The sequence below is a fragment of the Brachypodium distachyon genome, chromosome 3 (assembly GCF_000005505.3).
Source record: "Brachypodium distachyon strain Bd21 chromosome 3, Brachypodium_distachyon_v3.0, whole genome shotgun sequence".
Taxonomy (NCBI): Eukaryota; Viridiplantae; Streptophyta; class Magnoliopsida; order Poales; family Poaceae; genus Brachypodium; species Brachypodium distachyon.
In genome coordinates, this window is record NC_016133.3 from 22888795 (window position 1) to 22916139 (window position 27345).

Sequence of the window (27345 nt, forward strand, 5' to 3'; positions counted from 1 at the left end):
TATTTGAATTAAATCGAAAGCTGACTTCTTGTATCAAGTATTCAAGTATGTATGTCTGAACATCTCTTGTCTAGCTCCTTAGGTAGCATCTTTTGGTATAAGTCTTTTTGTTTGTAGTAATGTTACGTATATTAAGATACCTTCTTTTGGTATAGCTTCTTTTGATATATAACCATGGTAACGAAAGATTTGAGGAACGACAAATGCTTATTCAAATGGTATGATTGAACACAAAAAATTTGTGTTCTCTTTTAGCTTGGCCCGCCCATGAATTTCTTTGTAGCTCCGCCACTGAACCATCCTATTTTGTATGAAATTGTTATGTGGTAACTCGTTGGTAACAGAGATGGTAACTTCATATGTTACTGGGTGGTAACTCTAACTCATAAGTAACCACTTGTTTTTGCATGAAGTTTTCGTGTTGTAACTTGTTACTAACAGGGATGGTAACTTCGTATGTTATTCGGGGATAACTTTAACGCATAGGTAACCATCCTTTTTGTGAGAAGTTATCATGTGGTAACTAATTGCCAACAGCGATGGTAATTTCCTATATTCATTGGGCCGTAACTTTTAAGACGAAATTTTTTATGGTGAAAATGAGGCGACCTAGACCCGTAAGGGTCCGGACCCCCGTGTATTCTGTGCTAGTCCCTGGATCAAATGCTAGCACACGCAGTTCCATTGATGAAATATCATACACATGTCTATTACATCGGTTCGAATACAAATCCAGAGTACTTATTACAAGCCAAGCGGAAGTCCAAATAAAGCAAACTGATAAAGAGGGAGTCTCATCAACGCCACAGGCAAGTTGAGTGTAGACTCGTGACCCTGCGTCTTCTTATTAAGTGTCACTCTCTGCACATGATAGGTGCAGGTCAGTACATTGAATGTACTTGCAAGTCACACCTGTGTGGTTAGGAGGAATGCATGGAAATGATGAAGGATTTCGTAGTTTGGCTACTAGGGTTGTTTTTCCAAAATGCTGCTTTTGGGGTTTTGAATTACCCATAGTAGTTTCCTTTGAAAAATCTCTAATCCTGGAGTTTTGATAAAACAGTGTTTGATCAATAGTATGGTCATTCTGTGGATGTTCACTCCAGGACCTAGCTATGCACTCTGGGTCAACTGACACTCACATAGCATCCCTTTTCCCTGACTCATCTGGTGGAATCTTCCATCGAGTCAAAACAGTTTTGGGGTTTTTGAAAACAAAACTTGAAGATCTCCACTTCTCCTGACTTAATGACTCAAAGTCGCCCGTAACCAAGGGCATGGTTAATTGATTAGATAGACACTCTCGAGAGATTTGTACACTTTACCCACTTGACACAATCAGTCCAGAGTGTTGCCTGACGACAAGCGTGCGCAACAGGTAAAGATTGTGACGAAGTTTTTCACTAGAAGCCCCTTGATACCTAATTCTGGCACCGCCCACACCATATGAGCACATTGGCCCCTCTCCGGATGGCGATACCCATGTAAGGGTTTCCCGCTAGTTAGTCGACCAAGCCAGAGCCCATAATAGCAAGTGATTGCACAAGAAGCCTTTGGGTACATGAGAAAATTTGAACTCTTGGATTTCTGAACGGCGGTCCCCACCTTCTCCTGAGCGTGTACCCGTTACGGGGTTACAACACTTGCCGATAGCCAACTGGCCTCCATCATACCATTCCATCCAGATAAAACATTTTGGTTTTATTTCGAAAACATTTTCCCAAAAACATACTCACTCATAAAGAGCACTTAATACTTTTCAATATAGTTTGGGTCCCGACCCGTTATAATAGTATAGCATGTTTTGGAAAAATGTAAATACATAACCTAAGGTATTTGGTGGCATGGCAATAAATCCTATAAGCAATCTATTAGGAATAACTAAACACGTTGAAAACGCATTTGATAAATACTTCATAAAAAATAAATCTAACATGCATCCCTATGACACTGTAAACAAAATAGCATAAGCAAAAATATAGGTACTACATGATCAATAAGTGTAACTTGATTGGATCAGAAAGTGTCTGTGGTCGTCAACTCCTAGGCACTCGTCGCAATCACAATCCGAATAATCTAACACGAAGAACGAAACAAAATAAATGTATAGCTCCAAGCATAAATCAAAATCCAACTATAACTCCAAATGAACTTCGAATAACAAAATGTATTCCCAAACATTCAAGAGCAGAATCTCAACTTCATACGAATAATACTATAGCACCAACAAGCATGGTTCTAAAACCTACAGCCAAGCCTAAACTCTGAAGTTCAGTAATCTGCTACTGTTAACAGGTTGCAACTAAGGTTGACAGCTAAAAGGTGCTAAAGTACAGAACATGGCATGAAACGTATGCCACAGTATAGTACTAAGATTTTACTAACTAACGCAACAGGTTTCAGGTCAATTGGATCTACAGATCAAAAGTTACTGGCTTGCAAAGGTGGCTAGTCAGATTCTGACAGATAAAGGATACCAACTTCTACTGATAAACTACTGGTGCTAAACTATCCTAATGACAGACAACTAAACATGCGGATCCAAGAATATAATCTAGTATTCCAATTGACACTGGTTTCACAAACTTTGGAGACATGACTCAATAGCTAAGAACAGATGAATGTGGCTACTCTAAAACAAAACAGTACGGGATACGAACTTCTGCTGTCGTGCTACTAGTGAAGATGAATTTGAAATGGCCCAACTAGGTAAGTACTGTGTAGCAGCGTACATAAGGTTCTAACTACCACAAGAATCAACTAAAATGATGGTACGGACAACAAGAAGAACTACTGTGAACTAGTCTACTTGGTAATAATGGTGCTACAACTTCCTGCCGCGGCAGAGAGGCTGCTATGAATACAGTTTTGCAACGACGATGCAGTGATCAAGATGAACCATCTACGGCTACTATCTACAGAACAATTATAGATAAACATACACTCTACACAATGGTGAAACCTAGAACACATAATGATCAGAGAATTGCTAACGATCGATGCCTAAGCTACAGAGAAGTTGAACCAGTTCATACCCCAACTCTCACTGGAGAAGAACGGAATCGGTGAAGAAAGGCTCGGGGAAGAAGAAGAAAGGGTGGGCGAGGTTCACGGCTTCGCGGGAAGTCAAACGGTGCAGGCGTCGAGGTCCGGCGTGGTCTCCAGCGGCGGTGCGTCGTGGTTCCGGCGATGGTGGCCTCGGTCGTCGTAGTCGGGGTCCCTCCAGTGGTCTTCTTCGGCACCTCTATGGTGGCGTTCGAGCTCCGCGGCGGCCCGGGGATCAAAAAGGCGGCGGCGGCTTCGCGAATTAGGCGGTGGTTCTCTGGCGATTTCTCGCCAGAGTTGGGAGGCGGCGGCGGCGGATTAGGCATAGGGGAGAGGGAGAGGTGCCGGCGAGCGAGGGCATGCGTGAGAGGGGCGCGGGGGCACTTTATAGGGGTCGGGGGCGCATGGGCGAGGTGGCCGGCGGGGTGGTGGTCGTGCGCGCGTGGGCAGTTGCGGTTTGGCCGGAGGTCGGGGATGACAGGCGGGACCCGCGCGTCAGCGAGAGAAAAGAGAGAGAGAGAGAGAGAGAGAGAGAGAGAGAGAGAGAGAGAGAGAGAATAGTCGTTCGATCTGAGATGAGTGGCTGAGATTAGAAGATACCCTTTCGGGGTTTTAAGTGAAAGCGTATTTCACTGAGAATACACTTTCCTGAAGGGAAAGCGTACTTTCACAGAAAAAGGAAAAGAATAAAAAAAAGTATAAAATACTTTTCAGGATCTATAATTCACCCGAAAATCCATTTAAAGTATTTAAAATATCAAATGACTTTAGAAAAATCCCCAAAAATTCTGTAAAATAATATATTTTATTTAGAGTCCAGGAAACTTATTCCCACTCAAAAATAAAATAATAAAAATAGTTTTAATGCCTTAAAGCTTCAAATAAATCCAAATAAAATCCTAAAATGCATTTTTAAATTCTAGAAAATTCTCAAAAAAAATTCTACCAAACTAACACATTCTAAAACACCAATTTAAACACTTTCAATAAAGCATCCTAATGAAACACCAAAATTTAAGACATGATCAAGGTGATATGCATGAGGAATGAAAAGGTGTGAACATCCGAAATTGAAAATATGGGATTTTACAGAAAACATACCAATATGGGATCTAGTTTCGAAAATTTTGTACTAATCGTGAAGACGGATACTAAATCGAGCGCACGGTTTGAAACCTATAACCTTTTAAAGTTTGAGATTTTACAAACGCATTAATAATGCATGCATGCAACATGTACCTACTATGCGTGGTTGATGTACCTACTATGCGTGGTCAACCTGGCCGTGCACGCGTCCTGACCAACGCGCGTACAGTCGCGCATTAGCAGAGTGCTTCATAAAAATGTGCTTAACTTTTAACACCCCCCCTCCCCAACCCCACTCCCTTTGACCGATTTTTGACTAGTATTGGGTTACTAACTGGGCGACACGTCAACACGGTCAAAATACACTGGTCATGAAAATTCTTTTAAAAAAAATCACAAATGTTGTTCTCGATGTACTATTACAAATGGTAATCAGTAGAAACTAACTAATAGACTCAAATTTTGAATTAGTACTCCCTCTGATCCATATTAATTGTCTCAAATTTGTCCAAATATGGATGTATGTATGCCTAAAAAGCGTCTGAATACATGTAATATTTAGACAATTAATATGGATCGAAGGGAGTATCTAGAATGTTCTCGGAACACATAAAAAATCATAAATGGTACCCTAATGAAACAGTTCAAACTTTAGCTCATCTCCACAAAGTGTTCAGAAGAAACTGGCTCATTTTGTTTGTGTCTCAAATTTTGAACTAAAAAAAATTACTCCATCCGATCCATAATAAGTGTTTGATTTTATACTAACTTAGTACAAAGTTATACTAAATTTGAGATACTTATTATGGATCGGAGTACTTACGAAACATTAAATCTTTTTGTGGAAAATCATAAATGTTACGCCGAGTAAAATGTTCAAAATTCGGCTAATTCCGACAACGGACCAAGAAATCAAGGGTTTAAATTTAAAACCAAAAATTAAAAGTTCCAAAAAATTGAAAAGATTACAAAAAAACATTAATATTATGATCATACTACTTTAAAACTTTCAGGTGGCTCAATCCAATTTTGGCACACGTTTAGGCATAAAAGCATCCACAACAACATACCCATATTTTAGATACCCAAAACCATTATGGGTAGGGGGGAGAGAAAAATGACACCAACTTTTCCAGCATACCCAAAAGTGAATACCTAAAACTCAGACATGGATAGCTATCCATATATTTTTGGGTATCCAAGTTTTTTGGGTACGTTGCCGAGGTTTTTGGTTATTCTGCCCAAATATGGGTATGTCGTTAGAAACGAGAAACCGCAACATAAAGTTGGCCATGAGTAAAAACAGGTCTCTTTAGATAAACACCAACACATGCTAATGTCTGGCATTGGCTTTTATTTATAGTCATTGCGTAGCACAAGCGAACAGGGAACTGTCTCCTTTGCAATGTGAAAGGCCATTTCAGGTTCTTTGATCTCAGGCATATACGGGGGATATAAACAACATCTCCAATATTAGAACCGGTCATTACAACAGCCTCAATGAGCTTTGTAGCCAACCTGGTAATTGTTAGTCTGGTACCGTTGCACAATCCTTTAGCCTGGCATAAATTTCTAAGAAGCATAATGGGAGCACCTATTTTTAAAACCAGCCTATGCTGAGGGAAGTTGTTGATAGAATTTGTGTTCAAATATTCTACAGGGTAAAAGACATCTGCATCACGTATGACATCACAAGAATCTGCAACACTATCAGAGCTAAGGTATTCTTTCTCGACCCTAGGTACCATGGCAAGAACAAAGGAGTTAACCTCATCAGCTATTTCGTTGGTAGGTGTGAGAATAGCTCGCTGTTTTAAATAAGCAGGGTCTAGATAACTATCCTGAAAACCAGTATATACCGCCTTTATAGTAGCCATAACCTTATCTCCCTCTGTGCACAAGGAGGTCAATCTGGAATCTGAATCCATGTTGGTTCAGATTCACCGTCACGCATAACAGCAGGCAACTTCCCTTCCCCTAGATCAAGAATCCAATTACTAAAATCAGATTCACCGTCACGCATAACAGCAGGCAACTTCCCTTCCCCTAGATCAAGAATCCAATTACTAAAATCAACAACACGGGACCTCATGTCAGCATCCACAGCCGAGGGAGATAAACGCATATTTTCCGTGAGATGCAAAACTCGGAAAGAATGCCAAAGAGATAAGTTCGTAATTGCGGCATTAACAACCTGCATCCTAGTGCCACCTTCAATAACAGGTAGTATTTGCCTAAGGTCACCACCCAGGACAACGGACTTCCGACCGCTCCCCCCAGGCAATAGCAAAGAAGCAACGCCAGAAGAAGCAACGGTCAGAACAACACGCCCCTGGCTCCTAAGGTAAGACACAATAGCATTCCAGAGGAAGGTTTTTCCAGTGCCGCCATACCCAGACACAAAAAAAAACCTGGTTTTGAATCCCTAACAATATCTATGATTGCATCAAACGCCGCCAGCTGACCCTTATTAAGGTGTGCATACAAATCCTTGGCCTCCAACAGCAGTGATTCCGTGTCATATGACATTTCATCAGCAAGCAATCTATTATCGCATCTAGCACTCTCATAACTGGATTTAAGGGGCAGTGCATGATCTAAAATGCTGCAGCCATTCCTTGCGAATACAATGGACAGTTCGTCCAAAAGCATGTCCATAAGAAAAACAGGTGGTATGACATGCCCTGGATCTTGCAAGTCCTTCCTAACACGGTACTGAATATCCTCAGCCATATGGCCCGCATACTTGTCAAAAAAAGAGCGCTCAAGATCAACATGGTAACAAACAACTGCCTAAGCTGACCACCCATACCCCAATCCAAAGCCTCATCAAAGGCGGCGGACCACTCCCTGTCATCACCAAGAAGCCCTCTCGCCGCACACGCCTCTTTAAAAGTTCGGAAAACAGTATCACCATATTTCCTAAGATCACTGTACAAAGTGCACCTTTTACAATCATAAGAAGCATCCAAAGGTAATACAACTCGCCGCTCGAGGGGTGTACGTAGTACACACGGCCAATCCTGTCAGCATATACCTTCTCAAACCATTTTTTTTTTCAGATAACCAAGTCCATTTAGTTGGAAAGTCACAATAGGTCAGCGACCTCGCCTTTCTGTGACGCACATTTGCAGCAAACCATTGGGTTAACATTGTCTTCCTAACCGAGTCATTTTTTATAACACCCGCAAGGTTAGATGAACCACGGAAACGGACCACATGCATGTTAGGCAAGTGCACCGGCAAACGCTCAACAGAAGGCATCTTACTATGTATTGAGAAGCCGTATATCCGCCACAGGGCATCCTGCTCACATATGTATCGACACTGAAGATACTCTTCTACCTCATCGACATCCCGTACAAAGGACCCATCAAAGGAAACAATACCGTCGCGAAATCTCTCAAATAAAACTTTAGAAGCATCCGGGGATTTAGTGACATATTTGTATAGGTACTTTATCACGTGAGTTTTATTACACCATTCCACATTGATATGTCCCTGAAATCTTTTGAGCAGGTCCATGTTGTAAGGAACGACAAATCTATTGTCCAAACGGACCTTATTTTTCATAACAAATCGACCACTATCACGCCTTCTATAAAGAGGGAACCCATCCTCACCAACACTTGTTTCAGGATGAAATGGTTTTGGAAATTTTTTTGAACAAACACCCTCTTTCACGCAAGGGAGTTTCATATTATCAGCACCACAAGGACCATGCATCATAAAGTCAGCAACTAAAGCATACCCCAATGGATCTATAACAGGATCTGGTATTTCAGCAGAAATATGGGAATCAATAACCGAACAGCTTACCACGTCAGTTTTTTTATTCCTCAGCCAAATCAGTATGTGCGCATGAGGAAGCCCCTCTTCTGAAATTCAGCAGTGTGCAGAACTGCAAACCAGAAAGACAACAATAAATTTACTGACGGATTAAAGGATACGAAGTACGCACAAAGCAGAAAGTGGCACACGATACCAGCTTTGACAGGGCCGTATGCCTTGCCGCGTTTCATACGCCTAAGATACTCATTCAATTTAAGGTTATACGCCCTCACTATAAGGTCCGCTCTATCGGTGGGAACTTGGCCCGGTTCAAGCAGAAGAGCTTCTCTGATCTCAGGCTCTCAGAGAAGTGGAAAAGATATCTGGTGGCCCATGAACCCTAGAAATAGCAACAACATCTTGGAACTTTTCAATCATATATCGGCCACCTGTGTATGACGAAGGAAGGATGTTTTTTTTCCCCACGGATTTCCCGTCCACACAACCCTGTCCAACCGCGTCTGTAATGCCTTGCAGGCTCTCAGCCCTCAGATCTTCCTGGCATTTTATAATAAAGCGCAGACGAGTCTCGTCTGTAATGCCTTGCAGGCTCTCAGCCCTCAGATCTTCCTGGCATTTTATAACAATTCTCATCTATGCAAGCACGGGCGTCTATAACAGCCTGTGTGGACAGCAAACCGCAGCACAAGAAAGGGTTATACTGGCCCTCCCTATAATGGCAGCAGTATATGCATAGTAGTCCTGCATTGTTAGTTTATCCCTCTTAGCCTCACCAGAGGACGCCGTCCGAATATGTTTTAACCCGAGCTGAAACCCATGCTCACCATAAGTAAACAACGGAGGGTACTGCAAAGCCAAGTAAGCCGCGCTGCAAGTCACCACCCCTAGCATGCACAATTATATCCCGGCAAGGGGCTTCAAGAGTAAAATCCCCAACTACCAAGACAGCGAGCTCATCACAGGTTGGCAAACTAAACTGAGGCCCGTCATTCTCACCAGGAGCAACAAGCCTTATTGAGAGCTCAATATTCTCACTCTTGTAATCGCTCCCTAGCAAGCCTAAACGTCTTAACAAGAGGGTTACATGCATCAAGCATATTCATAAGACCTTGGACTACCAAAGGATCCACATTACCCTGTGTCCTATCGTCCTTGTTCAACGCCCCAATTCGATTCGTCACCTCATTCTGGGTGTCATAGATATACAGTTCAGCAAATTTTGGAGGGACACCCTGTTCTGGCACGAGGGTGCCTATCCTATGGTGTACCTGCCCACTAATTTTGTAAATATTGGGTCCATTACCATCATTAACAGACCGATCAACAGTTGCACCCATAGACGTGAAAGCAAACAAGCAATTGTACTGACGTATCTTCCTAATAAATGCCCGGCATCGGGGACCACCATCATACCGAAGCATATCGTGCAAGTAAGCAGGCGGCTGCTGGAAAGGGGGCATAAACACCTTGCCCCCTTTGCAACAGAGGTTGTACACTACACGCCTTTGCGTGATGGCTGATCGATTCGCCACTCGCTCCTGGTACCAAAAATCAGAGACACACCGGCTGCACCGATACCCAGGGCCACCATAGTAACTTCTCTTCTTCCTATGCGTTGCTGCAAACACATGTATATATTTTTTTTAAACAGAGGAGCAATGGAAAATGAACAATCACCAAGGAACATGGCTGTATGCGGAACCTTTGAGCAGCTCGCACTCTTCTGAGGTAAAACCAGTCCACCCTACAGCAAGAGGAGAAGTGAAAGGAGCGCCTGCATCCAGCAGCAAGGGCCAAAGCAAGCCAGGCGGTGAGCGAATGAAAAACTTTGCAAACAGAATGCCTTCAGATACCAACGAGCACAAGACACAACCAACCTGCAGCATGCCCGCGGGTAATATCTAAAGCAAGCTTCCTTTTTTTTCGATTCCTAGCAGACATTTGGGTCGGAAGCAACGGGGAAAAAGCCATCCCCTGTATCAACAGCCATAGGGAAAACAGAAACCTGAGCAAGCGGGTAACGCTCACCAAAAGCAAAGACAAGAAACAACGGGAACAAGTACATTTTCTTTTAGGCAAGCAGACGAATTCAGAACCGGATGAAGAGCACACTGCATCAGATCCTGCCGGCAGGTCCAGGGGTCTTCCCATCGCAAAAGCCTACTACATGTATTATGCAAGGGCGGAATCTCGCATAGAACAGCTAAGACCTAGGCAGCACACGGCAGCATTAAATCAATGGAGGCATGTATGGACACATGAAACACAAAGAAAGCATTTGCAGAGAACCACCCATAGGAATTCAGAAGGAGCAAGCTCAAAGAACTCACGAAATACCAGATGGCATTTTTTATTTTCTTCGGAAACCATAAACATGCATCCTAAGTGAAACTATTTCCCTGCAAGCCCAAAACAGCTATGAAAGGCACTGTCAGGGACCTGGCAGCATTAGCTTCCATCTCCTAAAGCAACATCGTGGTATATTCTTAGCAAACTATGCAGATATGAACTGAGCTATCACAGCCCGAACATGAAACCTAAGGAAAAGGAAAACTATTTCGTTCCAAGCCCAAAACAGCAATAACAGCACTATCAGGGAGATGACACCATAGTTTTTTTTGTCTCTTAGAACAACATCATGATATATTCTTATATTCTTAGAAAACCATGCAAGCATGAACTGAGGCTCTACAGCTGGACCTATAATATTACGGATTACACCAGTTTCATGGTATATTCTTAGAAAACCATGCAAACATGAACTGAGGCTCTACAACTGGACCTATAATATTACGGTTTACACCAGTTTCATTGTATATTCTTAGAAAACCATGCAAACATGAACTGAGGTACTACAGCTGGACCTATAATATCACGGATCACCAAAACGAGCACCTGCATTCCCTAATCCCAGGAAACACATCAGGCAGGATTTTCAGTTTACAAATACAGAAACTAATAGACAGCAACCCCTTGCTGTAATACTGAACCAATCTATAACAAAAAACGTGGACATGGAATGCAAGACTACGGTGGCTTCCGACACACAGACAACAGGCATAAGCATCACACGGGGCAATATCTGACGAATAATGCAATTCAATCATAACAGGAGCACTCTGAAAACCAACATTTTTGATAATTTTAACAGCCAACAGAACTGGAAATCATGAAAATGAAACTATCATTAACCTTGCAGGCACACACACATTATTCTATTCTAAATATGCAGGAAACACTGATCTAGAGTTTAAGACCTATGACGGCTCCTCAGAATGTAACCTAGCACTACATGAGCATTTTTCTAACCTCAACTGCGGACAGAACACCTCGCATGAACCAGCAATTCATAGAACCCCACCAACTAACACAACAGGTAAGCATGCAGTACATATCAACTTTGCATGCATTTTTTGTTGTTGTTCTATTATAATGAAAGAAGTAACAACTCAGCTACTAAGACCTATAAATATGAAAGAAGGAACAACCCAGCTTCTAAGACCTATAAATATGGGAGAAGAAATAACCCAGCATCTAAGACCTTCGACAACACCTCATGATGTACCATATAATCAAATACAGCCATAATAAGAGCGGATACATTTACACTATCACGATGCAGTAAATCTAATCCTGCTAGAACCATGTTGCTCAAAATCCAGAAAAACAGGGACACAGATTTTAACAATCCTAGAAAACACAGCAGGGAGGGCAGCTGCGGTTTTTTGAGTTCCAGTGTTGTTATGAGAAGCACAGCATACACCACCCTTTGTACACTGTGGCTTGCATGCACAAATTAGCTCTCAGCCAGAAACATTTCTTATGAACTATTTTGAAAGGAAAGGAACAACCATATATGTAATAAACATAACCTCATCGTTAGCTAAGTCATCTATGGCAAAATAAGAACTCCAAAGGGATGAGATCATGGATAACGAATCATCATTAGTTAAGTCATATGTAATAAATTATAAAAATAAAAGGGATGAGAGCATGGATAACAAAGACAGCTCTAACGATCTGTACTTGCATGCAGAAATTATTCTCACCCACAGACATTTTCCATGAATTATTTCCAAAGGGACAACCACTTATGTAATAAACAGAACCCTTGCGTAGAATAAAGACAACTACAAATAGCGAGGGCTTAGCAACAGGAATGGCAGGCACCAATCACATATCATCATCAACCAAGTCATGTATATATAACAAATTCTTAAATCTAAAGGGATGAGAGTTTGGACAACAAAGACAACTCTAACGATCTGTACTGAACATCAGCAACACCTGGATCAACTTCTAAGGCCCTACAACGAGCTCGTGGACAGAACTGACATGCAGCGAGTCAGTAGCCAATGAAATTGTAGAAAGCATACCATTTCTGACAAGTGGGGTCGGGTCCGCATGGCAGTGACCGTAAAGTAACTGACTTTGAGGTCCCTCTCCAAGCCAACATAAACTCATAGTTATAGTCCCAGACAACAAAACCTTAAATGCTTTGCACAGGTCTAGACGCAAGGCACAACAGCACAACAAACGGAGGTGACCCAACGAAAAAGAAACAGAGGGCAATCAGCGGTGAGCACGACAAAGCTAAAACTAACAACAGACTAAACGCGTCATACCTCAACAGCGAAGCTCCACCGAACAATGAGATCGACAAAACTAGAGGAGGCAAGCTGCAAAGAGAACGAAAGAAATTAGTCCACGACAGCAACAGAAGAACACAGAAGAAATCAGTCCATGACAGCAACGGACGATGTCGCCACATAACTGGAAAAGTGCAAGCACACAAAAATAGCAAGGACAGCTGACAGAGACCACCAAGACATAGCAAATTCGAAGAAAAATGCAGGAGCCGATTGATAACTCGCGGCCAAAACATTTGTGAACCCCAAAAAAAGAGACAAGTCGCAGCCAAAACATATACGAATGGATGAACCCAAATCAAAGAGAGCCTCACAAATTTGAGAACAACTGACAAAGGAAAACACAGGTAGGAACCGCCGACACAGGCACGGCACGCGGCCGAAGACGAGCACAATGTACCTGCAAAGAAGACCCGATTTCCCGCTGGACCAAGCGAAGAGCACACACGAACGGCACGACGGCAACAACCTGCAGACAGGGAAAAAAAGAGGAAAAGAGAACAACAATGAGGGCCAGCACATGCAAAAGAAAAAGAAGAAGCAAAGGGGAAAAGCAGGACCTAAGCGAACGCAGGCGAAGGTACGACTCAGGACATGGCTGACGGGAGGAGGAAAACAACAGGAACGAACGGCGAACAGAAATCCCGGAGGCAGACCCGGCGCGGATGCACCGCACAGGACCGACGATGAAGGAAAGACGATGGCAGTGGGCGAAGGGGGGTGTGGGGCGTAGAGGCGACCCGACTGCAATGAGGAAAACGATATATATAGGCGAGGCACGTCGCTGCCGTCACATGCACACAAGGCTGGATCAGTTCCGGCTGAGCGGGCATGACGACACGGCGGACAGGTAGGTCGTGGGCCGCGAGGCTGCAACAGCGCCGGCTGAGCGACCATGACGACACGGGGGGCAGGCAGGTCGTGGGCCGCCTGTCCTTGCACACGGCGAACAAATCCCAAGTTCCCAACACATCACAGAAGTCAAGGGCAGGTACAGGGGAAGAGACACGACGGAAGCGACAGTGGCAGTCCGTGCGCACAGCGAACAAATCCCAACCCCGTCCGCCCCCGGCGGCAATGGCGGCGAAGCGGCCTTGAGCAGTAGCGCCGAGGCAGCCTGGGCAGGTAGGCCGGCATCGTGTTTCTCACAGACCAATCACGAAAGTCAAAGAGAAAGGGGAAAAGAGGACGACAGGAAAGAGCGGACAGGGAACAGCGGACCGCACGGACGGGTCACTGATCACCGCACCGCAGACGCAGTGAGACGGGGGGCAGACGCCCGCTCCACGAGCAGTGAAACAAGGCCATGCGGGCAGAGGCGAACCCATCCGAATCCAGACGAAGAAAAGACGAACAGAAACAAACAAAGCGAACAGGACGCATCCACCGATCGAGGGAGGAAACCAAGGTAGCGCAAACACGACCCACCCAGGGAACCCACTCACGGATGAAAACGGACCCACCACCGGCAGGACCACCTGCAGTGAGCCTTACCAAAACAGTCGTGGTATGGAAACGCAGAGGAAATGGACGCACAACCGGACGCCACGCCGACTCAGCACATCCATCGGACGGTGCGGGAGCAGCCTCGGGGTTGGATTGCTAGGAAGCCGGTCTTCCCTCATCTTTTAAGAGTAGAATGCTCGAAGGTAGCAAGGGAGAAACAAGGAGAGCGTTGAAATATAATGTTTCGGTGCATACAATGCCAGTTCTTCAGAATATGATGACGGTATTCCACATGTGGACGTATTTTCCAAGTTCGATGACCCAGATGACAAATTTGGCATTGAGACCACATGTGAAGGTATTTTACAAGTTTGAGGATCCAGATGGCTAACTTACAAGTTCCATAGCTGATTTGAGTTGTGCCAACAAATTCAGTGGCCTGACAAAAGCGCAATGACAGCTGATCGGTTCCAACAAGGCAACAATTATGTAAAGGCAGTAAAGCTAAACTGCTAAAGCCAACACGACCGGACAATTAACAGACATGAGAAAAAGAGAACGGTGAAAGCATGCAAAATAATCGAACGGTTGCAACTGAGTGTGGAGCTCCAATTCGACATCTTTTGCGTACCTTGCGAGCAGCTAGTACCTTAATATCGAGACTAGTTTTGATTTCACAAATACATAATCAGAGCGACAAAGAGCTCGGTCAAGAAAGCCCAAATTCAATACATGAAAACACTGGGCCAGGCTATTCGTTCAAGCGGTTTCAGCCACTGGGTACTCGTAGACCACTTCCTTGCCGCAAAGCCTGCGGTACACTGCAGAGAAGGTCTCCAGCTTGTACTCTGTGTTGTTCCGTTCCTTTGGGTCCAAGAAGATCTACAAGGAAATGGGCAGGGCTCAATACTCAAGTCAAGAAAGGGATAACAATTAAATTAAACACCAAATGGAAACTGAAATAACCAAAGGCTGTCTGGATAAATGGATGGTTTTACTCAAATGATAATTCGGAGGATGATATCTATATAGAGGTTCAGTAGCCTACATACAAGTACAGTGCATTACATGAAGAACATCATGCTAACAAGAAACTATCGAGACAAATCTCCCGCATCGTAACACACTGGTGACACTTTACCTTAATAACCTTTGAGCCATCAAGGTGATATCTGACACGTTTCCCCACAATCTCTGCCGGATATACAACATCCTCCAAGATACCATCATGCACAGCAGTCAGCGTTCTGGTACGAGGGCGAACAACAGCGGAACCCTTCTTGGGTGGCCTCACGATCCGTCTTGTTGCAACAATAACAACATCCTGCATTTGAGTCAAAGTGAACCACACATTTCAACAAACATTCATGAATGAGGGCAAGGAATTTGGCAAGAAATTGCTTCAGAAAATCAGGAAAGTTTGGGCATACTTCATATGCCAAAGGATAGTCATACAACTATTAAGAATTACTTAATTCCAAAATATTTCTAGCAATTATGGGAAATGTTACTGACACACTAATTCTTGCTTATAGCTGCAGATGGGGGGAAGCAAGAAATTCCAGCCAGACTGCATTTGAATAAATGCAACCTCTACCAAACTCATAAGTTATGCCATGGAGCACAACAATCTTTAGGTACATAAAGATAGCAATGAGCAGCCAGCAATTAAATAAAATGCAGCGCTTCGTACATTTTGATACCACAGTTCCCTGCTCTAGGAAACATTTTGATATGACAGTTGCCTGCTCCAGGAAAAACATATCATTGTCCACCAAGTGTACAAAACATAACAAATCCTTCTGTCTTACTATGCTAAGCACCGATTATATCACACTGTTCTACTATAAGATTGGATTACCCTTATTTCTAACAAGGACCAAACTTCCACATTAAGGTCCACTATGCATACCACGTGGTACACTTGGTGGATAGCAACCATGAAATTGAGATCTCTGCAATTTATCTAGTGTAAAGAAAGCACAAATCCAAAAAATAGGTTCACTATGCATTAGTTAGAGAAGACTCAATAAAGCGAATGCCCTTCTCACAAATCTACAAACAGGGCACCCTCCTCGGTCAAGTCCGAAGATCAAACACGCAGAAAAAAGGGGTCTAACAAGTCAACCAGCAATTCACCAACCTTGCCGCTGAACTTCTTCTCGAGCTCCCTGACGAGCCTGACGTGGATCTTCCTGAAAGCCTTGCGGAGCCTGTATGGCACGTTGATCACAACCGCCTTCCTGTTCCCGGCCACATCCATCTGGCTGCGAGACAAGAAAATATCACACATCTCTACAACTAACACTGTTCGACTGAAGCGAAACCTCAAAATCAAACCATAGATGAGACGGGCTGATCGCTTACAAGGCCGCGTTAATGTAGAGGTCCTTGACATCGCTCTTGAGCTCCTGGTGTCCACTCTCCAGGTCAAAGAACGCCTTAGAAACACAAACACGCGGGCGGTGAAACACGGCGCACGAAGCTTACAAAGGCTCAGGCTGATAGAAAAAACCTTGTGGTACCTGCGCGACGGAGTCCTCGAACTCGGAAGGCTCGAGACCCTTGTCCTTCTGGATCTTCTTCCTCGCCGTGTACATGGTGCCTTCTTCCTTGAGGACGGGGGGTAGGTCGAGGTGCGGCGGCGCTGGCAATAGGGTTTGGATGCCGCTTAGAGCTCGCCTTTCTCGTAGACTCGTAGTGGATGCGGTTTTATAGGTAAGGGGAATCCAGGATGTTTCTGGACTGGGCCGAGCTGGTAACGGGACTTCGTCTTCTGTCGCATTGGCCCAATTTATTCCTTTGTGGACTGGGCCGAGCTGGTAACGGGACTCCCTGTTTCGTCACGTTGGCCCAATTTTTATATTCTTAGTGGTTACTCGCTCCCTCCCATCCAGATTAATCGGTACCTAATAATAAAAGCAATAGTGTTTCAGAGTTTAAAAAAAAAAAAGCAATAGTTGGTCTTCGTCCAGTCAATTTTGCGTTTTGGTACCTCCGTTTTTTAAGAATCGACGCGCAGTCCAAATCCTATTCCTCACCCACCGATCACTTCACCTTCCCCAGCCCGATCCCCTCCCCTTTCCCTGCCTGGCGACGCCTCTGCTCCACCCCGCCGCCTCATCCTTCAACCAGCGCCCGCCGCCTCCTCCATCAGCTAGCGCCGCTGCCTACTCCGTCCCTAGCGCCACCATCCAGATCCATGCCGCCCGGTCTCCATCTTCAACGCCCCGAACGCCCCGGTACTCCACCTACGAGCAATGGCGGCCTCCAAGCGACGCAATGGCCTCCCCAGCGGAGGCGCGGTGGCCTCCAGGTGGTGCGGCGGCCTGTCATCGCAACTGAAGGAGTGCCTGCCATCGTTGATGGGGCTGAATCCGTGCATGGGCTACCTCACCAACACCAGCGTGCCGTCGCCCCCGGCGGCGTACTGCGCCGGCTTCAAGTCCCTCGTCCACACCGGGCCCATCTGCCTCTGCCACTGCCTCAACGGCGACATCAGCACGCTCATGCCCGCCACCCGCGCCCATGGATGCCATGCGCATGATGTCCCTTCTGGGCTCCTGCTCTGTCCTGCTCCCGCTGCAGGCAGCAGGCGCTTGCCCCGTGCTCATGTAAGTTTTTTCAGCCAATAACTTCTTATTCCCATCTGTATTTAATTACCACTGTTTTTATGCGTTTACGTCAGAACCTTATTGACCCCTTTTTAATGTACCGCCATTGAGGGCTCCTGCGGCACCTCCATCTCCAAGTAATCAATTCTTTCTTCTCCCTTATGGTCGAGTTTGATTGTGTTGTGATCTTTACATTCAGTGCTCTGAACTCTGTTTGGTTTTCTGCAGAGTCGTCGCTGTGAAAGGCAACAAGACGCACACAAGTTTCTTCGTTTATAATTCTCATGATTGTCTTGTTGAGGTTTGTATGGACTGTTGGTGTCTTTGACGTAACTCATGAAATGCAGAATTTACCATGCACATGGATATAGCTCTATAAGGTTTGTGATTTTTGGACTGAAAGCTCAAAATTTTAGCATTTACATTTGATTCCTTCCAGAAATTTGTAGTCTCTTGAATTGATAGGTTCTTGGAATAGTCGGGAGTAGTCAAGTGTGGTGCCAGATTTTTATAAAAGGGTCCAGTTCTTGTGGCATTTGGTGTTCCTTGGTGAAACTCACTGAACATCAGCTCCCCTGGTTGTTGTCATATTTTCTACGGAGTACTTGGTACTCAAGAATCATATTACATTTCATTGTGTCAGATTTAGGACAAAAATGCCCTTCTGACCTAAAGAAGTTTGCGCGTTGTCGATTGAAGAAAACATAAATAATATATGTTTGCGTAGCTGTGAGAGAACGGTGAGCAAAGATTTCTATGTGGAAGTGCTAATTCACATAATATGGTGGAGATGAAATGCATCCTTAATAATCTTCATCTGATATGTTGTCCAAGGAGAAATGAATAATGATGAGTTAATTGCAGATGGGTTTTTTTCATGATTTTAACACGTATGTTCCGTACCTAAGTTTGGTGTTTTGTGTTAATGTTCCATATAGCATGACCTGTCTGAGTTACTAATTGGATATCTGATTTGTGGATGACGGAAGACACATGCACATGGAAGACAATGCTGGGTGCAGTAAAAGAGTTGCTGGAGGCGTATAAGACGGTTGCCACAACTATGCATCGTTGCTAAGCATAGAAGAATAAATGTTGCATTTTTTCACATCCTTTTATTATTCCTGTTAAGGTAAGGTGCTTAAAGTGTAAATAAGGTTAGGCTCTTTCCTGTCTCGGTGTAAAATGGTGCTAGAGCATTGTGCCCGCATACGAGTATCTTCATATAGTCTTCAAATGATAGTGTGTTCGGATCTCTCCTGATATTTGTGTGATATTGGTATCCAATGTGTGTAAGTTGTATCATGATTTATTATATCTTTTCTGCTTATTATTATGTTTGCCCGAGGTAAGTTGTACGGAGTAAAGAAACGCAAGTGTTCCATATGTTCGGGAAAATTAATGATTTTTTTATGAATGGATTCGTCGATCTGTAACAAAACAGGGTACATATGAAAGTGAAAAGAATTAAATGCCGTGGCAACCCACGGGCATTGTGCTAGTTGTCTTAAATTTATGCAAATATGGATGCATCTATACATAAAAAGTGTATAGATAGATGTAATATTTCGACAATTAATATGCATCTATACATAAAAAGCCATCGGAGGGAGTATTTCGTATGTCAGCTTTCCCTCAAAGAAAAAAAATTGTATGTCAGCTACAAATGACATAATACGATGCATACAGACGTTTATTGAATGCTAATTATATTTTATAAGAATTTTTTAGCTTCATATTTTATAAACTTTTAGTAGAGTATTATGTGCATGTGTTGTGGTAAACATCGTTGTATTTCTCTTTATCCCTACTCTAAGGATACAGCCTGTTTTTACCTTATGCGGACATATATTTTTCCACGCTCAACTTGGTGAAAGATACTATGTACTTTTTCGCTTTTATTATTACTCCTACTCTCTCCGATCCGTAATAAGTGTCTCAGGCTTAGTACAATTTTGTACTCCCTCCGATCCATATTAATTGTCGAAATATTACATTTATCTAGACGCTTTTTAGGCATAGATACATCCATATTTGAGCAAATTTGAGACAATTAATATGGATCGGAGGGATTACTAAATTTGTACTAAATCTGAGACATTTACTCCCTCCGTCTCATATGAAGTGACTTTCTATTACATGTATTTAAACGCTTTTTAGGCATAGATACATTCATATTTGGGCAAATTTGAATCATTTAATATGGGACGGAGGGAGTATTACGTATCGGAGGGAGTAGAATGTACTTGTAAATATGAAAACAAAACCAAAATTTATACTCTCTTTGGAAATATTTGTCATCAACGAGCATCGCATTCAATGTGCAACTTGGTCCTTTCTTTTTGCATGGTGAAAAATTACAAAACTGCAAAACACCATCAACATGATAATTGCTTTTCACAAGAATATGTTACTCCGTCCGTCCAACAAAAAATGTCTAAAGTTCGTCAAAATTTGAATGTATCTAAACATGACTTAGTGTATAGATGCATTCAGATTTGAAAGATGTCTAAAGTTTGTCAAAATTTGAATGTATCTAGACATGACTTAGTGTATAGATGCATTCAAATTTAGTCAAAGTTAAGACATTTTTTGTTGGACTGAGAGAGTACTAAAAATTATAAAAAAAATACGGAGTACAACATCACGGAAAAAATTCAGTCAAAAATTACAAGTACAAAACACCTTGGACATGCAACTTTGATAATTTGATACTTGCTTTTCACAGGAATATGTTACTACAAATTATAAAGAATACAACATTATATAAAAAATCATGACAAACCTGATGACAACATTTTGAAAAATGATAATTAAATCTGTATACAATTGTGAGCCAACTTCTCTATGTTTGACCGGACACATTCTAGGACCACATATATTTACAAACAGAAGGAATATTTCTATCAAAATACATTCCAGGCCTCTGTTTGGGCTAGACCAAGGCCCTTTTTCCCTAGGATCCCGAGCCAGTCTGACCTTTATTTTTGAGACGCCAGGCTGACTGTGTTACTCACGATGTTTCTATACACTCGCACTTCAATTTGTAACTGACTGATACATGGGCAGGGTATATTGGTTCAGGATCAGGAATACATGTTCGTGTGTTTTACATCTCCAAAAATGGTTTTAAAATAATAAAGTGTGGCAAATCCGCTACATGAATGCTACTTGATACAGAGGCACCGATACAGTAAAGCCTAAACAGTAGCAACGAGCCCATATAATAGGCATACCATTACACAAAGGCTTCGAGGTGTCATGAAGCAATCGTCATACACGGTTATGAGCTATCGATCCACAGCTCAGACCTAAGAAGAGCTCATCTGCTCACTTCCTGACCTCATTGTCACAGTTGAGACAAGTGACAGATCTAGCTATGATACCAACCCCATCCGCCTCACCAAATCAATGAATACTCAAAACCTAAGACTATCTCAGTAGGAATCTATATCCAATCCACGTGAATATTCTCAAAACACAGACAAATGAATCAAAGTTACATAGAGCTGCAGCACTTGCTCTTCGGGATCTCCTGCGCAGGTCCTGGAACAAGGACCTTCTTGCCTGCCAGCGACGGAGCGGACCCATTGGCCTTTGGTTCAGCCGCAATGTTTTTCTTGCTGTGGATCTTGAAGATCTCTGACAGGACAGTCTGGAAAGCATTTTCAACATTGGTGGCCTGCAGTGCAGATGTTTCCAGGAAGAAGACATTCTCCTTCTCAGCAAACTCCTTGGCATCCTCAGTGCTAACAGCCCGCTCGTCTTCAAGGTCGCTCTTGTTGCCAACCAGCATGATGACAATGTTCTTGTCTGCATGCCCTCGTAGTTCCTCCAGCCAGCGAGGTATGTGGTCAAAGCTCTGGCGCTTGGTGATGTCATAGACTAGCAGAGCTCCCAACGCGCCTCTGTAGTATGCACTAGTGACAGCTCTGTACCTGTAATAGTTGAAACAAGTGAATGTGAAGTTGGTAACTAGAAGTACAATAACATGATGTTCAGGAAAAAGAATGTGCAAGATGAACTCCGCTGCAACTAAGTTCAACAGATATTTGAAATATTAGTACCGTAGTACGCATAAAGCTTCACACAAACCACACATAAGTTTCCGTTTCACAGCCGCTAGAAATGTTGCTTCTTCCTAGTTCCTCCCCATAGCTCACAACTGAGAATAAGTATTGTTCAGCTCTCTAAGGATACAGCGTCCAGTTGCTCTGAAGAAAAGGATACAGCGTCCAGTTTATAGAGCTTGCCAGAGGCAACCTAGCGTAGAAGTCAAAGAATGAACAAATGCCAGAAAGTCCCGAGTTCAAATGAGATGGAAAAAGCAACAGAAGCCCGAACCAATAATGGCCGTGGTCGCAACACATCCAAACAATTAGGAATAACAAACGGTAGATGGCATGGTATTAGAGAGCTAGAGCAGGAATGAGTATGCGAACATTTGAACATATTGCTGCAAGTAGTCCATTCTCTCTGAAAATTGAATAACAATAAAAAGTTGCATATAATTGTGCCTGTGCAGTTTAAGTGGTCAGAGTGAGATGAAATTCAATGATGCACTGAATTTAAAGGCCATGTCAGGATTATAAACAGAACTCAATGAACCAACGGATTCACTAAATTGGTGGAAAGAGTAAACATTAGATCTATAAAGAAACGATTTCAACTAGATAGCGACCTCACAAGAACTGTTCCTTGTTGAAATCCACAGAAGAGAAACTGGTCCAAATACTGACTTGTCTTTCAACTTTCGAGAATAATAGTATAGTATGTCTTTGTTTTCACTCCATCAAAGTCTTTAAGAAGTTTAATTAATTTCAAAGCAAATAAATCCTAAATAATTAAAGTTAATGCAATAAATACGTTCGTACGTTCAGGATATAAATAGACACAGCATTGTCCTTCCCAGATAACAGTAAACCCTACTTTAGTGCAGAGGTGTGTCCAATAATAGTCAATTGGCCACACTGACATAGAAAACAAGCCCAGCATACTATAAACAGAAGTCATATCAAAGCACAAGCACTACAGCAACCACCTTTTTCATGAAGATCATATTGGCAAATGAGCCAATATATTTGCATCTCTAGTCATGACCTTATATGTCGTGATCAGTCACACTCACAACAGGTTAATAATTGTAAGGTAATTCGGGCATCAGATGTATGTGATTTTAAATTTCATGTGAACTCTGCTAACTAGTCAATGCTAGTGACTGGATAAGAAACAGGCTTAGTGAATACTAGGCTAGAACTTGTTACTCATCAAACTGAGGATCTGAAGTTCTGAACAGGCTACAGATACATGTCAACTGATAACACTTAATAGGTTATAAAGAAGATTCACATGCTATGCGAATATATGAGATACCAAAACTAATTTAGTTACGGAGGGAGTAGTATGAAGGAATTTGAAATTAAAGACAATGACAAGGGGAAAAATATTGCTTCATGGAAGAAGAAGTCAAAGCTGGCAGCAACGTCTAGCCTGATTTCCCAGCCCTGCGTGGCTAACTGATCGCCGCCTGCCGGCTGTAATAGAAGTAGCTCCTTTTGCTCTTAACTTTGCGATAAAACTGTATTTTGCTGCATGGCTGCCCTGACCTGCTTGGTCAATGAAAAGTTGGGACGGGGGAATAGAAGTAGCTCCTTTTGCTCTTAACTTTGTGACAAAACTGTATTTTTGCTACATGGCTGCCCTGACCTGCTTGGTCTCGATGAAAAGTTGGGCCCAGGGACGTTGTCCCTGATCATCTAAAAAAAAATATTGCTTCAGGTACAACCATCAAGTTGGTAAGGCCAACTAGCATGCCTTTTTCCATGTTACTTGTGTAATCACTCCAGCTTGTCCCCCACCTGGTAATAACTCACAACTAACAGGCCACCTTGCTTTTAGGGGAACAATTTATGTCCTGTTCCTAAGAATTCCCTCCATTCCGGAGGTCACAACTGCAACCAAGCAATGCCCCCATTTAAATAGATGGAATGGTCAGGTTTAGCATCGGAGTACCATCCATACCCTTGCTATATTTGACACCATGTGCACTGAAGCTGTTTTACTAGTAGTAAAACAATAAACCACCGTGGTTTTCGAAACAACCCAAATAACAAAAAAGACTGGACCTTAGAAGACTGACTTCAGTTCAAGCATCGCATGGCAGATCTACGTTTATCACATTAAGCTACTCATACAACAGGGTGCAAGGAGAGCTAGATCGGTCATTTCAACCACCGTGGAGTGGAGATCTACCATTCTACCAACCGTACGCAGTACATCTACGATGAGCAAGACGACATGAAACTAACTCACGCCCGTACTACACAACGTAGGCTTACGAGCAATATAGCGATTTAAACAAGACAAAAATGAAGGAACTCCGGAGTAATTTGAGCAATGGAAACGAGAGATAAATGTGCTAGCTCAACGGCCGACGTCAAACAAACCCTCGGGATATCTCAAATGCGAGGAGAGGGAGCAGATCTAAGTAACTAGGTACGACGGAATCGAAACGGGGAGCGGTAGTAGTATCGGATTGGTGCTTGCCTCTCTTGGCCGGCGGTGTCCCAGATCTGAGCCTTGACGGACTTGTGGTCGATGAGGAGCGTGCGCGTCTGGAACTCGACCCCGATGGTGGCCTTGGAGTCGAGGCTGAATTCGTTGCGCGCAAACCGCGCCAGGATCTGCGACTTGCCGACGGCCGAGTCCCCGATCAGCACCACCTTGAACACGTAGTCGACCTTGTCCCCGCCCGCCATCGGCTTCGCTCGTGCGGGGCGGCGGTGGCTGTGGCCGGATGAGCGAGCGAGCGAGCTTGGCGTGGGGGCCGGGGAGGTCAGGTGCGCGTAGATGGATCGGTGGGAGTTTGGGGTTTGGCGTCGAAGCGAAGGAAGCGGGGGAGAAGAGCAGGACTGCGAGACCAAGGAGCGGGTCCGGTTGGTAGGCGGCGTGCGCTGCGGGATAGTCTGGTCCGGTGGGCCACCTTCTTTCCTCAGCTTGGCCTGGCAAATGACAATCCTACCCCTTCAATTTTTTGCTTTCATAATTGCATTGTTGGTATTTTCTTTCGGAATTTATATTAACCGAACTTCGTTCTTTAGTCTCTGGGAGCGAACAATCTGCTGGCCAAGAGATGACTGGGCCTGAGATCGGGGTGACAACTTCAGTTTCGTGGCGTGGCAACTTTAGTTCTGTAGGCACGTCAACTTTGGTCTGTGAGGCTGTCAGCTTTAATTCTTTACGGGTGGTAACTTTACCTGTCGCGCCAGAATGCTAGGGTGCAAATGTTTAATTCCACTGGAGTGACAACTTTAGTTCTGTGGAGGTGGCAACATTCGTTTGTGTGAATGGCAACTTTAGTTCTGTGGAGGTGGCAAGTTTGTCCGTCGCGCTGAAAGACCAGGAAGCGAACGTTCGCTCCCTATTCCATCACATTTTCCTTTTAACTGAATCTGTTGGCTCGAAGGAATCGAAACGTGATTTTTATTTTGCAAGACATCCTGCACCCGTAGGATTTGGCGCAACCATGCATTCATAGATCATTAGCCTTCCGGACATCCGATTTCAAAGCGGTCATTAATTTGTGTCTACTATACGTCTGTCTAGACACCTAAGTTTCTACTCCCTCCATGTCGATATAGGGGTCCGTTCTCTCGTTTCATACTAGCCAAGGCAGATGATCACAGGGGCCGAGCAAATCGGAAAAAAAAGGCCACCGCCTGCATAGCCTCGATTAGCGCTAATTGGTTAGGCCCGTATGCATTAATTGCGCATGAGCGACAAAAATACCACATAATGTTCTTATAAATTATGGCCAATCTCAGGTGGGCTGGAGGCGGGAGGTGAGAGGCCGCATGCATGATTGATTTAATCGGAATTGAATAGTGTGGGCTTTCCTCACCCATCTTAACTACGGACTGCTAGGGAGATGCAGCGTCGTACGTGGAACGGGGAAAACGGCCACGTATTGTAGAATCGGGAAGATAGGGAGAACACACCCCCTATACCAGAAAGGAGGGAATATCACTTTGTCATAACTCCTGGAGTAAATTTCACAAAACCACACTTTTGGGGTAGCTCTATCGTTGAGCCACAGTTAACGAACTGCAGAACCACACCTTTTACGTCAATCCTTCTCACTTGACTCGAAACCACTTACTTATGTGGATTTGCTTGGATCCTGACCGATGGGTCGTCCCATCCGTCAGGCGACACGTCAGCTTCGGTGGTCTCCCGTGGCCACGGCCGGCCTACGCGCAGTGGACGAGCATGGTACGGAGGTCAACCTCCGGCTCGCTCGCCGTGCCATTACCGTTTCCCTTCCTAATATTCCTCTTGGCCTCGCTGCCCATGGCGATGCGTAGGGACCTTGCCGGCGGGGTTGACGGTGCTGGGGTTGCGGCCATGGAAGTGGACGCAGAGGAGGCCCCAAACCGTGCCGCTCAATTTTTCTTTTTCTGTCGTGAGCGCAAGCCTTGCTGCTGTCACGCACAACATGCCGCCAGCGATGCCTTCGGGCGTGAGCGCCGCCGCCGCTGACGTCGAGCGCATGTGCTGCCAACGCGGACGACGAGCGCACGCTCTGCTGCCCCCGCACGCGTCCTTGCCGCCCCCGCTGCCCCTGGGCGCAAGCGCCGCTACCGCTGTCGCTAGACGACAACCAAGAGCAACCGCTGGACACGCGTGCGATACCGCCGCTGTCTCCGCCGCGGGCCGCCGCCGGCTCAAGGGTGCAAGCGCGAGCGCCGTCGTTGCCACCTCGGGAGCGCACGGGCGCTACCTCCGAGCGCGGGCCACCGTCGCCGCTCCGGCGCGGCCCCCCAGCTGCAGCTGCCACCAAGGGGGAACCCTAATCAGGCTGTTCCTTGCGGCCAGCGTCCTTGACGAAGTCCCGGCGGTTGAAGTGGATGGACAGGCCGCGGGCCACTGGCGGCTACCTCACGTTGCCGGCGTTCTCCTCGGGCTCAGATGATGCATCCAGCAGTGCAGAGGCCAGGGCAAGCAGAAGGGATTACTGAAATTTTGCCTGACATATGGACCCCACCGGTCAGGATCCGAGAAAAACCACCTAAGTGGTTTCGGGTTAAGTGAGAAGGATTGACGCAAAAAGTGTGGTTTTGCTGATGGTTTTGCGTTAACTATGGCTCGATGATAGAGCTGCCCCAAAAAGTGTGGTTTTGTGAAATTTACTCTAACTCCTGAAACTCTTCTATCTCATCTCATTGATGAATATGTTGATTCAGCACGAACTATGGATTGTTCTAGTGTTCAAAAAGGATTTTGGCTTATTCTTCTTAATCACTCAGAAGGGTCCAAAAATATCTTCTCTTGAAATGACGAATCCCATTTATCGTAATACTCCCTCCATTTCATAAAGGTTGGCGTATTTTGTTTCGTTAAAATAAGGCTTTGAGCAATGATAACTCCATTAATATGTGTTTTTCCATACATGAAATTTATATCAATAGATTCGCCTTTAAAAGTTCTTGTTAATAATCATGATTTCGTATCACAAAAGTTGCATATTAATAGAGTAATTCTTAGTCAAAGTCTTGTCTTAACGAAGCAAAATACGCCAACCTTTGTGAAACGGAGGGAGAATGTTTCATGACATATCCAAAAATAAAGTTCTTAAGATGCGCTCCTCTAACTACATACACCGGGGAAGGTAACTTGTTAGCACGACTAGAGGAGGGCCCCCCCCCCAACCCCCC

The 27345-nt window shown here is 44.2% G+C and overlaps 3 protein-coding genes, 1 long non-coding RNA gene and 1 pseudogene across 5 annotated transcripts; 2 read left to right on the plus strand and 3 right to left on the minus strand.

The window, feature by feature from the left end:
• Nucleotides 1-664: 664 nt before the first annotated feature.
• LOC106866442 lies at nucleotides 665-13878 on the minus strand. 2 transcript variants are annotated; one of them, XR_002964368.1, is made up of 9 exons: nucleotides 13133-13878; nucleotides 12973-13041; nucleotides 12549-12602; nucleotides 9987-10133; nucleotides 9801-9897; nucleotides 9626-9697; nucleotides 9337-9541; nucleotides 7951-8032; nucleotides 665-861 (listed from the first exon to the last, which is right to left on the minus strand). XR_002964368.1 is itself a non-coding variant. In XM_024460487.1 (9 exons), exons 4-9 carry the CDS (start codon nucleotides 12327-12329, stop codon nucleotides 8017-8019), a joined length of 567 nt encoding a protein of 188 aa, XP_024316255.1. In that variant the 5' UTR covers nucleotides 12330-12431; nucleotides 12549-12602; nucleotides 12973-13041; nucleotides 13133-13878; the 3' UTR covers nucleotides 7951-8016. The 2 variants fall into 2 exon arrangements, 1 of the variants encoding a protein (XP_024316255.1); XM_024460487.1 differs by lacking the exon at nucleotides 665-861 and adding an exon at nucleotides 12300-12431.
• Nucleotides 13879-14563: 685 nt separating this feature from the next.
• Nucleotides 14564-16715, minus strand: LOC100828110 (40S ribosomal protein S7). Its single transcript, XM_010236386.3, has 5 exons — nucleotides 16544-16715; nucleotides 16386-16459; nucleotides 16162-16285; nucleotides 15160-15342; nucleotides 14564-14900 (listed from the first exon to the last, which is right to left on the minus strand). Exons 1-5 carry the CDS (start codon nucleotides 16616-16618, stop codon nucleotides 14778-14780), a joined length of 579 nt encoding a protein of 192 aa, XP_010234688.1. The 5' UTR covers nucleotides 16619-16715; the 3' UTR covers nucleotides 14564-14777.
• A 340-nt stretch (nucleotides 16716-17055) lies between these two features.
• LOC112268563 lies at nucleotides 17056-17874 on the plus strand (annotated as a pseudogene).
• Nucleotides 17627-18984, plus strand: LOC104583626. The gene is made up of 2 exons (XR_002964902.1): nucleotides 17627-17769; nucleotides 17861-18984. It is a non-coding gene; the product is annotated as an uncharacterized LOC104583626 (long non-coding RNA).
• A 1753-nt stretch (nucleotides 18985-20737) lies between these two features.
• Nucleotides 20738-24207, minus strand: LOC100828714 (ras-related protein Rab11D; the record flags this gene model as incomplete). The annotated part of the gene is given in 2 exon segments (XM_003573814.4): nucleotides 20738-21570; nucleotides 24179-24207. Coding segments are annotated over 2 exon segments (468 nt in total), but the record flags the coding sequence as incomplete, so codon positions are not given.
• Nucleotides 24208-27345: the final 3138 nt, after the last annotated feature.

Coding starts and splice junctions, on each gene's coding strand:
- LOC106866442 (XM_024460487.1), bottom strand. CDS start 12,329: ATGCGGACCCGACCCCACTTGTCAGAAATG. Junction 10,134..12,299: donor GACCCCACTTGTCAGAAATG/GTATGCTTTCTA, acceptor TGTGCTGCCTAG/GTCTTAGCTGTTCTATGCGA. Junction 9,542..9,625: donor AGAGTGCGAGCTGCTCAAAG/GTTCCGCATACA, acceptor ATGTGTTTGCAG/CAACGCATAGGAAGAAGAGA.
- LOC100828110 (XM_010236386.3), bottom strand. CDS start 16,618: ATGTACACGGCGAGGAAGAAGATCCAGAAGGACAAGGGTCTCGAGCCT. Junction 16,460..16,543: donor TCGAGGACTCCGTCGCGCAG/GTACCACAAGGT, acceptor TGTGTTTCTAAG/GCGTTCTTTGACCTGGAGAG. Junction 14,901..15,159: donor ATGGCTCAAAGGTTATTAAG/GTAAAGTGTCAC, acceptor ATTTCCTTGTAG/ATCTTCTTGGACCCAAAGGA.